The sequence below is a fragment of the Megachile rotundata genome, chromosome 4, assembly GCF_050947335.1.
Source record: "Megachile rotundata isolate GNS110a chromosome 4, iyMegRotu1, whole genome shotgun sequence".
In the NCBI taxonomy this organism is placed as follows: domain Eukaryota; kingdom Metazoa; phylum Arthropoda; class Insecta; order Hymenoptera; family Megachilidae; genus Megachile; species Megachile rotundata.
Window position 1 is genome coordinate 5292565 of NC_134986.1, and position 15825 is coordinate 5308389.

The window sequence follows — 15825 nt, forward strand, 5'->3', positions numbered from 1 at the left end:
AGTATAATTTATTAAGTTTAAATAATATGCTATTGTAAGATGTGAAATGAGGATAATTTATCATATTTAAGTTATTTAATACAATGTTGTGAATAAGATTTGGTTATATTCTTAAACTAATAGTATTATCATACTTGAATAATTAATACAATGTTATTAAACATACTTTAATATATTTTAATAATAAAATATTTTAGTAGTGAAAAATACATATGAATATGAATAATTTTATAATTATGAATTTGTATAATTTGTATTAACTTTGTAATTTTACAAATTCTATGTATAGTTTTATAATTTATCATGGTTAATTTAGTAGTATAATATAGGTATGAAGAAAAACAAGAATATAAGAACGTAATAATTTATTACAGTTCTGAGTAATTACAAACTACCGTGTTCATCGTGTGTTTTCTGTTACTGACAATTTTGACTTTGTACGACAAGTAATATCTTACTTCTTAAAAATCGATATACGACGGTATCACATTTCAACGATTATTGCATTCTTTTATCACGTGTACAGTCATGTTGTTAATAAGCTTATCCAAACACACATTTTTTATTGTATTAGATACGGTCTCGTCGATGCTACTCGATTAAATTTACACGTATTTGTACTCGTTGATATTTCATACTTTTTTACCTACGTTTATGATACATCGATTATTTATTAATTGCAGTGCATTAAACGATCAATGTAAGTTCCTACAAGCTATTGCAAAAAGGACGGTACAACCAGAAAGCTACACATTTTACACCCAAATAAACGGAAGATAAAACAATAAATTACAAATTTTTTAATTAATCGACAAGCGCTATAAATTAAGATAAAAACCTGGATAAAAACCAGATACATTCGACGAGTTCGTTTCGAAATTAAATTTTGTTTAACGTAATTTAGGAATAATTTAATACGCTTTTGGTACCGTCATTTTTGAAACGTCCTATATTATTTCTCGCAAGAATGAAAAACAACAGAGTAATATTCTGCTTCGATGCTCGCGAATAAATCGTTGTGATGGAATGGAATGTTAATGGAATGTCAATGGAATGTCCTCAAGCTGGTATAATGAGTTCGCATGATGATTTACAACTAATTTGAGTTTCATAGCAATTTTTTAAATCCTATACATCATTTATACTCTACACGTCATGTAACAATATGTGGCCTTGGAATCTGGCATGCCTCATAATAAAAAAAAAGAAGAATATCGAATTTTGCGGTGACCTCTATCTTTCTAAAAAGTGCCATAAATATCTCAGCAAGAACACTTTGTACATTGGAAGATATTTGTGAATTCGAAGTATTTTCATGTCTGCGATTTGGGTAACAGACTATTGGTATTCAGTTGTATCGGGATGTTCGCGTCCGGTTGTTCTTTGATCAAATCTTCATCGAAATTGTGCATAGGATCTGTGCAGTATTCCTGACCGCAGATTTTGCAGGCTTCGAAATGCGGCTTGACGGAATTTCGTAATTTCTGGAATTCAGAGAATATTTATAAAGGTCGATACATAGTGTTATACATAGTATATATACATTTGAGTACAATGTAGGATTCATATGCTTATAACAGAAGCAATAATTACTTTTGTAGTCCATTTTCAGAATATTTAGGAAAAGTACAAAGATATTTGAGGCAGAATCTAGGGAGAGTTTAGGGAGAATCTAATTTGGGAGTGTGTAGGAAAAATTTAGTGAGAATTTGAGGAGAGTGTCATTTGGGATAATTTTATATTATTCTAATTTGAGAGATTTCAGAAGGGATAAACAGAATTTAGGAAAAATTTGATTTGAGAAGTCTAAGGAGAATTAATGAAGAAGCAGAGCTTAATTTGGGAGATCTCAAATAGAACTCAAGAGAAATCCAGAAGAAACTACTTTGGGAAGATTTATAATGGATTTAAGGGAAACTTGAGAGTAATGGATTTAAGAGAGATCCTAACTTGATAGATCTTAATTAGGATTAATGAAGAATTTGGGAAAAATTTAATTTGGTCAAATTTAGGAAAAATTAATGGAGAATATAGGTAGGGCCTAATTGGGGGATCCCAAACAGAACTTAAGAGAAATTCAAAAGAAACTAATTTGGGAGGATCTATAATGGATCTAGGGAAATTTTCAAAGAAACTAACATGATAGATTTTAGGACACATGGAGAATTTAGAAATAGCCTAATTTGGTAGATTTAGCTTGGAGTTTAGAGTCCACAAAGAGTATCATTTGAAAGAGTTTAGAGAGAACCCGAATATAACCTAATTTGGGAGAACTTATAGTGGATCTAGGGGAATTCAGAGGGAGGTAAGTCAGTAGGTTCTAAATAGAATACTAGTAGAGTCCAGGAAGAGTGTCATTTGGAAAGATTTGGAAAGAAAAACCAATATAACCTAATTTGGGAGAACTCATAGTGGACGTAGGGGAATTCAGAGGGAGCCTAAGTCAAAAGATTCTAAATAGAATCCTAGTAGAGTCCAGGAAGAGTGTGATTTGGGAGAATTTAGAAAAAAAAAACAAATATAACCTAATTTAGGAGAACTTACAGTCTTATTTTACAACCCAAAATAAAATACAGAAAGAGTGCAATTTGGTAAAATTGAGGAAGAATGCAAATATATCCTAAGTTGGGAGAATTTAGGAAAATTTCAAATGCAACCTAATTTGAAAGAATTTAGAAAAAATTTAAATATAATCTAATTTGAAAAAATATAGTGGATCTAGGAAAATCTAGAATGAACCTAATTTAGTAGATCAAACTGAGAACTAGAGCAATGTCCAAATGCAACCTAATTTGGTAGAATTTAGAAAGACACCAAATATAATACAAACTAATTTTCAAAATTTCAGAAAGAATCCAAATACAACCTAATCTGATAGAATTAAAAAAAGAAACAAGTACAACCTAGTTTCTAATAACTCAGAGAAGAAAGAACCTTCATATTTTCCACATTGTTTTGTTAGCTATGTAATTATAGGAATCCTACGTTGTTCTCAAGTGTACACATAAATTCTTCATTATACCTCAATGCATGTGTTGCCATTGGCTTTGGCGAACTCGTAAATAGCGAAAGCTGGAATGCAAATGAGTGAAAGAGAAGCTATTCCCCAACCAATAGCCTCAGCCCACCATGGGTACTTGTACTCTCCATTGTGGTAGGTCGGTGGTTCATAATCAATTAAGCTGAATACCCACACAGCCTGAAACAGAGAGTGATTTACAGAAATCCAGTTGCTTTCAAAAATAAAGTTTATAATCATAGAAGATTATGCGGCGAATTCAATTCATTTATCACATATTTTTATGCAAATAGTTGGACATTCGCTGTAATACATGTATGTTATTTGACGCACGTACATTTTACGACTTTGTTTACCAATGTTTGTACGAAAAGTACGATGTAGATATTTATTATTAAAAAAAATGTCGTTAAATCGTCTGGTAAATACGTTTTACGACTTTTGCTATCAAATATCTTTATGTGAAAACGATTTCGATATTTACCGAAAAAAAATAATGTAGGACGTTTGGCGCAGATTTCGTGGACGTTTTACGACTTTCATTATCAAATTTCTAAGTAAAAAGTATATTTTATATGTTTATTGTAAAGAAATGTAGCACGTTTTTTGTAGATTTTTACGACTTTGATTATCAAATATCTTTAAAAAGTATGATGCAAATATTACAGCAAATAATTCAATCGTTTTACGACTTTGTTTACAGATTATCAGCACAAATGAACGTCCCAAAAAATCATGTAACAACCATTTTTAAATGCCGATAGGGAGGAAGATAATGCTGTAATAAATGTCGCGATTTTTGTTCGCGTTTATCAATTATCTGTATTGACAAACGGGCACTTACCATGATAAGAAGAGGTGCAGCGATACGCCAACAAAATCGAAAATAAGAGGAGGGCACACGTCCAGTCATCTCTTTTACGTTATTACTCAATCGTCGAACACCGTAACACCATGATATTGCGATCACCTCGAAGAAAGCGAGGAACATGATCGATATCGAGGCTGCGTAGTGGTCTATTAATTGAAAGAAGTAGATGCCACCCTGAAAGTAACGAAAACATTTCTTTGCATTTTTCTCGTGGGGAAAATTTGTGATTTATATTTTGTTTAAAAGAAGGGTTTGTTCATAAGAGAGATTTAGGTTTCGTATTTTGTTCACAAGAAACATTTAGGTTTCATATATTGTTCATAAAAAAGATTTGGATTTCATATTTTGTTCACCAGAAACGTTTAGGTTTCATAGTTTGTTCATAAGAAAGATTTAGATTTTATATTTTGTTCATAAGAAAGATTTAGATTTCATATTTTGCTCAGAAGAAAGATTTGAATTCTATATTTTGTTCGCAAGAAACATTTAAGTTCTATATTTTATTCATAAGAAAAATTTAAATCTTATATTCTGTTAATAAGAAAGACTTCAACTTTTCAATTTTGCTCACAAGAACGCATCAATAAATATAAATTGCGTCATTTACATTTTAATCAGAAGAAAGTTTGGTGATTTACAAAAGCGATTTAGTGTAAAGATTTGTAGTTTTACCTGAGTAATGTTAGGTAGTCCAAATAAAAAGGATATGACACATATTAAAAGTACTAACGTCTCGTGGCACACGAGATGACGCTTTACCCACTTTGGAAAGCCATCTTGTATCGATGTTACGACCACCTCCATTATTGCAAACTGAAATGAAGTGAAGTATTAAAATGTTTTAATACAAAATAACGATTACTAAATTGTTTTAATTATTTATAAATAATTCTAGTAATGTGAGAATTTATTTATTTTTAGTTCGATTATGTTTGTTGCTGTTTTCAATTACTTCGATCACCTATTTTTTATTGTTCCTGCTATTTTCATTGTCTAATATATAATAAATACAGTATACAACAAATAATAATTTTAGTAATATATTTATTATTATTTCAATTATTTTCCTATTTTGTCATATTTCAATTGCCTATTTTTGTTTCTTTCATTTCGATTATGTATCCATTCTATCATAATTATTATTATTCTATCATAGTTCCTATCATAATTATTTTCATTTACTGTACATAATTATTTCACTTATTTCATTTATAATTATATGTTTATATATTTCAAAGAATTACATTCGTTTATAAACTCATTTTTATTATAGACTCTTAATATATTGCCATTACGCAAACTTCGCATTAATGGTATTTTCCCTCCATTGTAACGATGATTCACGAAGACAACCGAAGATAAACGAAAACAACCCAAGACATACAACGAGTCTACTGTACTTTGATTCAAGACAATTTTAATGTATTCGCATTTTAATTTTACAGAATTCGTATTTTAATTAATCAATCAATCTGTATAAAATCGTGACATACCTGACTATTCAAAGAAAGGCAGACTAGCATAAAGAAAAATAACACGGCCCACACTTGAGATGCTGGCATCTTGGCTAGCGCTTGCGGGTAAACGACGAATACAAGACCAGGTCCTTGAACGGAAATTATGATTTGTCTATAAAATTGCAGGAGAAGTTAATCTGACATTGACTGACACCACTCAGACAGGAATATGTTAAATGTTTTATATAACAGTTTCACAAATTTTGATGTCGCTCACATATGTACATCAATCATGCTGAAATGTGCTTCGTAAACTTGCAACATATTTATTAACATATATATTATATTTAAATAAATAATTCGGCTGAGAAATCCGTGTGACATTAAGTGAATATACATAAAATCTGCACTGACGATGTTAATTGATTATTTTCTATGAATTTTAATGTTTTGTTATTTAATTGATATTTCGCGAAGTTGTTCTTCCTTCTTTTTGGTTATTGAAAAAATAAGAATGTATCATTTTTTATTTAAATAAAAATGTATCACTCTATATTAAAATAAATATATATTACTTTTTATTTTTTATTATATTTATTTTACAACTTTGACAGTTCTCGTGGTTTCTAATTGTATGATTAAATGTCTATGAAGATATTTCTATTTTCATAATTTATGTGTTCAATCGTAAATGCTGCTTTTTATTGTTAATAGATATTTTTCACACCTATGTAGTTAATGTTAATTAGAAATTTTTCAGCTGGAATATGTGAACTTTCATATCATATTGCATATTGTAATTACAATCATAATTATAAGTAAACAACTATAATGTAATAGCAACCACATGAGTATGTAATAATATTTAATTACAAACATCATATTAGTATATAATAATATATAATTATACCAATAATATTATTATATAACAATATACGATTGTAATTACATATAATCTCACAATTTATAACATCGTGTCACAATTTATAACATTTATTATATCGTGAGATATCCTGTCAGGAAATGTAAAATAAGAATAATAAAAAGGAGAAAGCAGAAAATTGAATATTTCAACTTATGAAAGAATGAATATGAGTTTGTAAACTCCATATTTATACTCGTAGCAGAACGTATGTTATCAAGATTGCTATTGTACAAATTATTGAAGAATGAAATTATAATTGCAAATGAGGTAGCAGAGGATTACACTCACCATCTGTTAGGACAGCTTCAACAGACATATTTTGTTCGACAGCGATGTTGCCGATGGTCGCGAATGAAAATATTCCAACTAGCAAACTACTAAACGCGTTAATAAGCGAGACAGCTACGCTATCAACTAAAATTGTGTTGTGAAATTTATTATAGCTAGCGAAACATATCATCGAACCGAACGCTATGCCGACGGAGTTGAAAATCTGTGCTGCAGCGTTGATCCACACCTGAAAAATTATTGTTCCAACAGAACATTAGCAAAAATTATCTCTTTAGGTGCCATAAGAATGGTTAATTTATTAGGTGTAATTAATGTATGTTTCTTGTTTACATTTTCGAGAAAAAGATTTAAAAATTCAACAGTATATTATATTGTACACTTATTATATCTTATTTATTATCACGTACTGTAATTATCATTCAATTATTTTTTATAATTCATAATACTAGTATGATGAATTCAATTGTAATTTGAAGTATTTAATTAGTAATTTCATTTTGAATTCGTAAAATTATAAACGGCTTCTAATTGCACAGAGTGTACCATAATACATGGGTATAACTTTGATGTATTGTGTATGCACAAATAATAGTTTGGTGATTGGAAGTGACCTAAGTTGGGGAGGTCAGGAAGAGCTTAATGAGAGTATAGTAAGAACGTAATTTAGGGGGATTCTAGAGAAACTCAAGGCAAATTCAGAGTTACTTTAATTTGAGAAGCGTAAGATAGGATTTATGAACTTGGGATGATCCTAATTTGGGAGATCTTAGATGGGATCTATTCAGAGTACAGGGTGATTCTAATTTGGGAGATCCTATGAGATCCATTGAGAGTTCAGAATGATCCTAATTTGGGAGATCCTGGATTAGATCCATTGAGAGTTCAAGATGATCCTAATTTGGGAGATCTTAGATGGGATCTATTCAGAGTTTAGGGTGATCCTAATTTGGGAGGTCCTAGGTGAGATCCATTGAGAGTTCAGGATGATCCTAATTTGGGAGATCCTAGATGAGATCCATTGAGAGCTCAAGATGATCCTAATTTGGGAGATTTTAGATGGGATCTGTTCAGAATTCAGGGTGATCCTAATTTGAGAGATCCTAGGTGAGATCCATTGAGAGTTCTGGATGATCCTAATTTGGGAGATTTTAGATGTGATCTACTTAGAATTCAGGGTTCTTCTAATTTGGGAGATCCTAGATGAGATCCATGAGAGTTCAGGATGATTCTAATTTGGGAGATCCTAGATGAGATCCATTGAGAGCTCAAGATGATCCTAATTTGGGAGATTTTAGATGGGATCTGTTCAGAATTCAGGGTGATCCTAATTTGAGAGATCCTAGGTGAGATCCATTGAGAGTTCTGGATGATCCTAATTTGGGAGATTTTAGATGTGATCTACTTAGAATTCAGGGTGATTCTAATTTGGGAGATCCTAGATGAGATCCATGAGAGTTCAGGATGATTCTAATTCGGGAGATCAGTGATGGAATCTATTGAAAATTTAGAGTGATCTTAATTTGTAAAATTTCATATGAGATCCGTTGAGAGTTCACGTTGATCCTAATTTGACATTTAGATTAAATCTTAAAATTTGTACATTCTGAAGTTTCAACAATCAAACACTTAGATTTTGAAAAATTTGACCAGTCTTAGAATTGAACCTCCCCTTATAGTACACCCTGTACATATTAGTAAATTCGAGACGCATCAAAATAAGAAAATAAAGTATCTTGTTATTTTATTAATATACCTTTGCGTCGGAGAGAAGTTCCCAGCGAGGGTGGAAGAAAAATTGCAGGCCCTTGTCAGCACCTTCAAGGGTGAGGGACCGTGTGAGAAAGACGACGATCAAAACGAACGGCAGAGTTGCTGTAAGGTACCTCACTTGTGCTGATGATTTAATGGATTTCCAAACAGAGAAATACACCATAATCCAGGCAGTAATTAAACAAGCAACTAGTTCCCACCTAAGTGCTCCAGATTCCTCGATACCGTTGCTGATCTGGAGTACCTTGTTGCTGTAGTTTCATACAATATAACGTTGCAGGTTAATATAATTCTTAGCAGATTATTTTGATAATTGTTTTGTGGAAAAGATGAAATAAATTGTAGAATTTTTTGTATTCTATAGGATTGTTTATGTATTTTATGTCAGCGGTTTTCAATAAATGGTGTGAATGGCTATTGTGGAATTAGATAGGGATTAGGGTCTCTAGAAATCCTCTTTCCAATATGGTATTAGTATATCAAATACTTGATATTTTAAAAGTTACTAATTTTCAACTTCTCAAATTATATCTTTAAATTTCTAATTTGCCAAATGATTAAATCTCTAAATTTTTTAATTTTCAAATTATTATATCTAAATTTCTTATTTTCCAAATGATTATATCTTTAAATTTTTAATTTCTCAAATTATTAGAGCTCTAAATTTCCAAATTTCAATTTTAAAAAATTTTCAAATTAGCAAATCCCCAAATTGTAAAGGTACTAAATCTTAAAATTTCCACATTCTGAAGTTTCAACTTATCAAACACCTACATTTTGAATTACCTTAATTTCCAAACTCTCAAAATTTCAAATTTAAAAAATTTTAAATTCCTAGACTTCTAAATTTTCTAATATCCAAATCTCCAAATTTCCAAATTTCTAAACTTCTAAACTTTTAAATTACAAAAGTGCAAAAATCCAAAGTCTGAAATCACAAAATCTCCAAATAACTAAATTCCTAAATCTGTAAAGTGTCAAATTTCTAAATTTCCAAGTTACCAAACCTCTAAATTAAAAAATTAATCTTACCAAACCATTATACAATTCATACATAACATCAAGTATTTAAATTTTTATTTTGAAGACATTCATAAAAAGTTTGAGAACCGCTGTTTTTCACAATGTTAAAAAATTAAGCAAAAAATCTATACATTTCTTTATTTCAGCAAAACCCGTCAACTTCTATTTAAATCCTTTTCAAGATTTCTTACGAAGACTATCAGATTTATATCACTATTAATAGCTTACTTGATAACAATTCTCCTAAAATTCGAGGGTTTAGAATCAGACGTTCATTTCTAAAATTCGCTGTTTGTATCGACAGATTTACGACCAGAAAAGTCATAAGTTTCGGCTATAAAATTATAAAAAAATGAATAATTTAAAAGTTTTATTTTGTGGAATTTATTGATAGTCAAAGAACACTAATCAGACACAGCGTTGTCTACTTTCAGTTTATTGTTTCTGGATTTAACCCCTGAGCTTATAATATCGTGCCACTCTCGTAACGCATATTACAGTTGAGATACAACCCTAAATCGTATTTGCACCTTAATTGATTCTGAAGTTTAATACTAATCATAATTTGCAAAATTAAAAACTGCTAAACCCAAAATATACTTAACATTTCGACTTTTCTTTTTCTCAACACTGCAGCGATAAATTTACCTCTAATTGATGTAATTGTTAAAAAAATCATAGGTTAACACATTGACTGCTAGACTGAAGTTGCAAACTTAACCGAGTAATTTTTTTATTTTTAACAAATCATACCGAATTCACAATTTTTCCTATATTTATTATTCATAGTTCCAAGAAGTTAATAACTGGAGTTCCAAATAGGTAACTGAACAAATTCTTGATAATATAGATTATAAATGATAGATTCATATGGAAATTTAAACATCATATATCGGTGACACAGCAGTCAAAGTAAGGGGTGACACTGTCTGACTTTAAACCATCAAATTGATATACAGAATATCTCTAAAATCCAAATCCATCCTTACATTTTGAAAATGCTTTTAATTATGGAAAAATGTGTCAGACAAAAATTATGTGACATCAAGGTGTACATAAGATGGTCGTAATAATTTGACCTTGGATGGTCGTCTGAGAATCGCGTGAACATCTTCAGTTTTTTAAATAGAACTCATTTTTATTGCACATTCTTGTAACCCTTGGACGTTTTTAAAACACTATGTTTGTTTTTGTGTAAGCCATTCTTCAGATGTGAAGCTTCAAAGTCGACACATAAGTAGCACACATCTTTGGCGGTTTCGCTAGTGAGTGGAAGGGTTAGGAAAAATGAAGGAGAGGGAGAGAACGTCGAGCACTAACGAGAAAGTCGTCTCGGTCTCATGCGCGGTCTAGTGGCGATGAGCGTAGGAGGACGCCACACATCTGATCCTACTTTCCTGGGTAATGCGAATGCCGACGTATGTCAAGTTTGAAGCTTCATATTTTACGAATGACTTGCACAAAACATAAATAGTGTTTTGAAAACGTTCTGACGAGGACTATAAGAATATGAAATAAAAAATGGGGAATTCTATCCAAGAAACTGAAGATGACGTTCACTGAAGATGAAGGTGAAAACTATCATCCAAGATCAAAATGTTACCACCATCTTATTGTCCTCCTTGATATCTTACTAGTTTTGTTTAAAATATTTTTCTGTATTTAAAGTCTTGAATTCATATTGAAGCCGTTTGCAAAATATAAAGGTGAGGTGCAACTTTAGAGATACACTATATATTAACCTAGTAAAGCAATATTGATAATCGATTTTGTAATTAAAGAAATTACTCGAAAAACTCTTCGGACGGTGTTCTGGAAGCGTTGGGTCTTGTACGGTTATCTAAGATGCTGTAAGCCGGTAACCAACATGCCAATGTGTTCCATGAATTATCGCAGTCCGACCATGGTTGTTTCGCTCGGAACGCCGCGAAGAAATAATATATGGCGTAGGCTATTATCACATTATGGTAGGTCGACATCAGAAACGATATTACTACTGAAGATAGACCTGCTCCTGTTTGAACAAATATTTTGCTTTCTATTATCGATTTTACGTTCGTTAGAGGAAGCTGAACTTTTTAATTGATCGATGAACCTTTTTACAGACTATGATGTATTTCAAGTTAATTTTGGAAATGTCTGTATGTATTTTCAAATATTAATAATTTTTTAATATTTGTGTTATTATAATGCTTGTTAATATTATTGAATATTTCAAAAATATTTAGAAAACATTGAACAATATAAAATATTATTGTATAATATTTAAAAGATGTTACTGGACTAGATTACAGAAATACTATTATATTAAAAAATATAAATAAATAATATAAATATTAGAGTAATATTTTTAGAGAGATTGAAATTTGATTTATACTAGATAATTAAAATTATTTATTTTGTATGTGTAGATTAGAAATTTTTTAAATTTACTTTAACACTAAGTTTACGGACATTTCTTATATACCTATCTCTAAGAGCACGCGTCAATTTGAACGAATACATATGTTTAAAGAAAAACAACCACTTAGAAAGCAATGTAATTAAACACTACAAGAAATGAAAATAGGAGATATATATTTATAGGAAGTTTTTATTATTCAATAATATTTTAGTACATTACTTCAATATTCTACATTCATATTTTTACCACCCTCTACCCTGCGTACTGCAATTTGTACTGCGACGCCGGGTCCGAACTCGGCATACCGGCTGAGTCGATCGCGTGCGACTCCGGACTAGCAAAGTCCGTCGTTTATAAGGTATTGTCGGTGCATTCATATTTATTATTGTTGTAATTTTTGCATGGGTAAAACTAATTTACTAAAAATTTTATTTACACTACGATCGCGTCAAATTGACGCACGTAGAGATAGGTATAACATAGCAAATTTCAATATTTCAATGCTTTTGAAGAAAATAGACTTCAATATTTACATCGTTCAATGGATAAAAGTCAGTACAAGAGACAAAATAAAAATGCGAACGGTTTTTGTAATTTTCCTAAAAAAATTCGAAATGTGTCAAAATAACACGTCTCGTGTTATATTTGTGTCGTGTCACCTAATGTTAATAGTTTTTAGTAGTTGATTTAAGTGGAAATTTTATGAAATACTTGAACGTTTTGAATTGTTATTGTGCGATGTAATAATACTGTAATTATTTGAATGGTACAATTATGCATAAAACATTGAGAAATTGGTATACCTTTAAATAGAGGACAAATTTGACCGATAGCACCGATCGGTCCTCGTCGTGTGAATTGTCCAATACTAAGTTCCATGTACAATAATGGTACTCCACATACTATAAGTATCAAGAAGTAGGGAATCAAGAACACACCTGAAAATTTAATCAGTAAAGTCAACTTTTGATTGCACATCAAATATAGACATCTGTTCAACTATTAACAGTGTCAATAATGTATGTCAGATATCCACAATATCGTTTTACAGGCACTTATAAATAATTATGATTCAAAATTTAAATATTGGGAAACATCTTTTCAGCAATTAACAATATCATTAATAAGATTGACAGTATTTTCTTACAAGTATTTTTAAACAGTTACTATCTAAAATTTAATATAAACAATATTTGTTTGCAGATACTTTCGAATAATTAATTTTCAAAATTTGAATATTGAGTTTTCCTTACAAATTAATAATTATAATTAAGTAAAAGGAAATTAACAATAATTATATTAATGCATTAATTATGTCAGAAGTTATTGAATTACCATTATTCAATCCAAAACGTATCCCGGTCCAGCAAAGCAAGAAAAATTGTGATTAATAATTAAATCGTTAATATTAGGCTTGACTTAACAATTGAAAAAGTACAAAAACATTCAACTCTTAAAATATTTAAATTAACATACTAAGTTCTTAAGTAACCATAATTATTTAAGTTATGCAAACATAGCAGGTATTACTTTAATTTTATATAAAAAATTACACTTAGGTTCACAGAAAATTGTTCTAACAATAATATCTTAATTTCATTGTCCTTCAAAGTCATTAAATTATTATTTTATATTCTGCACTATTTTCCTATTATTTTTAAATAGTTATCAAGCGAGTGAAAGAAAAATTTCATTAAATTTCAAGAAATATTGTTTACTTAACTAGTAATAAGAAAATTCAAAGAAAATTACTATTACTTCCTAATTTAAACGTTTCTTCTCACAAAAGAATTAAGTTATCAAATACTTATTCAAACTTAGAAAAAGAAACTCTAAGAAAATTATTATTTTTAATGTAAACTCAAAAATGCTTTAAACTATCAAATAATTATAACTACTTACATTATTCAAATTTAGTAAAAGAAACTCCAAGAAAATTATTAGTTTACAACATAAAAATTTATTCTAAAAAATTATGAAAATCCCTACTTGTTAAAATTATCAAGAACAACGACGAAAAAGTTACTTAATCTCAGAATAAATAGCCATAATTGATCTCGAAAGAAACTGTTACAAACTGTTAATGCTTGGTTTACGTGAAAAACCGTTAAATTACCATTATTCCCGAACGTAAAAATACCCTGTTTAAAATTCCTTCTTCCGCGCGATGAATAAAAACGTGGCTACTAAATCTGCCTATAATATGGATTTATTAAAGGTTGCATTAAACACGACTCGTACGTAATAGTACTCGTCGTTAATCGTCATTCTGTGGGCAGTAACAAGGTCACTGGATGTAACTCTTTATTCGTAATAAACGATGATCACAGACCCGTGGATTACGACTTTAGGAACAACCGCATTTAACCCGTTCAAATTAATGTTTTCTCACAATTTATCGAAAACAAGGATCTACATTTCTACCGCTGTGATTCAGGACTCGTTAAATTACACTCGCAATTGATAACACGTGTACCATTGCGTGATTTATCACGTTCAACACATTTATTGCAAATTACTTCCTTTTAAAAATGTTTAAACGTCTATTTTTGGTAACTAAGCAACTCCATTCTTGTTTTCGTATTTTTTGGTTTGGTTTTTATGTTCTTCAGATACTACTTTTTTGTTTGGATGAAATTTATTATTGTAAACTTCTAAAATAACAAATTGGATATTCAAATTTCTAAACTAATAAGTTACTGAATTTTGAAGATTCTAAGTTAGAAAGTTGGTGAATATCGTAATTTTTAAATTGCTGAATTTTCAAATGTGTAATTTAGCAAATTGCTGAGTGCTCAAATTTCTAACCTAGAAAATTGCTGAATTTCAAAGTTTCTAACAGAGCAATCTACTGAATTCTCGCATTCTTAAATTACTAAAATATTGGATCCTCATATTTCTAGACAACCTAGTTATTGAATTTTCAAGTGTCTAAACTAGTAAACTGCTATATTTTCAAATATTTAATTTGCTGAATTTTCTAACGTCTAATTTAGCAAATTGCTGAGTGCTGAAATTTCTAACCTAGAAAATTACTGGATTTCAATTTTTCTAACCCAGCAATTTACTGAACTCTCTCATTCTTAAATTACTAAAATATTGAATTCATATATTTCTAAACAACCTAGTTATTGAATTTTCAAGTTTCTAAACTAGTGCATTGCGAAATTTTCAAATTTCTAAGCTGCTAAATTGACAAATATCGAATTTAGCAAATATCTAAATGTCCATATTTATAACCTAAAAAGTTGTGGAATTGAAAAATTTTTAAACTAGAAAATTGCTAAACTTTAAAGTTTCTAAATTACCAAAGTATTAAATTCACAAGTTTCTAAACAATTAAGTTATTTAATTCTCAAGTTTTTAAACTAACAAATTGCTATACTTTAAAGTTTCTAAATTAGCAAGTTGCACAATTTTCAAATTTCTAAATTACTAATTTGCTGAATTTTATTCGAAAGAAATTTTTAATAATCAGGCAACTCAGTTCCTATTTTTATATTTTCTTCTATATTTATATTCTACAAAGTTTCTATAATGTTTTTATTCGAGATTAGTTTCTATAAAAATTAAATGAAATATGCGAAGTAAACTGTTCTTAAAGATTAACTTTAGAGATTAACTTTAAAGATTAACTTTAAGAACAGTTCAGAAATTGTTAAAGCTAATCTTTAAGAACAGTATTTATAATTGCAATGATATCACTTTAAACAATTCCTAAGCCACTAATAAAAAACTGTTAAAAGTACATATCTTATCTTTCTTATCTAAAACTAAAGTTTATATCGAAAAAAACATTGAAACGATAATAAACTGTGATAAATCGAATCAAGTGTTTGCTACACAAATTCCATAACTATTTTACAATTTTATTTATTTCACCACGTAGAATATGAAATTTTTTAAATATTTTATAACTAGTTATACTGAAACTAGAAAAATTTCATTTCAAAACTTTAACACATTGCATTCGAAGATAATTTTATTGTTTGCAAACAGCAACCTTGAAACTTATTAATTAAAATGTTAAATGAGTTCTTTTGAGGTTATTATTTCTAAACTAAT

The 15825-nt window shown here is 29.5% G+C and overlaps 1 protein-coding gene across 3 annotated transcripts in view; it reads right to left on the bottom strand.

Annotated features, from left to right (window-relative positions):
• Window positions 1-350: 350 nt before the first annotated feature.
• ine (solute carrier family 6 member inebriated) overlaps window positions 351-15825 on the bottom strand; it is a 32718-nt gene continuing 17243 nt past the window's right edge. For all 3 annotated transcript variants that reach the window (XM_012281900.2, XM_003701801.3, XM_076531453.1), the window contains 9 exons: window positions 12564-12698; window positions 11145-11370; window positions 8317-8584; window positions 6561-6789; window positions 5384-5496; window positions 4563-4703; window positions 3864-4064; window positions 3023-3199; window positions 351-1484 (listed from right to left, as the gene is read on the bottom strand). In XM_012281900.2, the coding sequence (XP_012137290.2) occupies window positions 1314-1484; window positions 3023-3199; window positions 3864-4064; window positions 4563-4703; window positions 5384-5496; window positions 6561-6789; window positions 8317-8584; window positions 11145-11370; window positions 12564-12698 (1661 nt within the window). In that variant the 3' untranslated portion in view covers window positions 351-1313. The remainder of the gene's footprint in view (window positions 1485-3022; window positions 3200-3863; window positions 4065-4562; window positions 4704-5383; window positions 5497-6560; window positions 6790-8316; window positions 8585-11144; window positions 11371-12563; window positions 12699-15825) is intronic.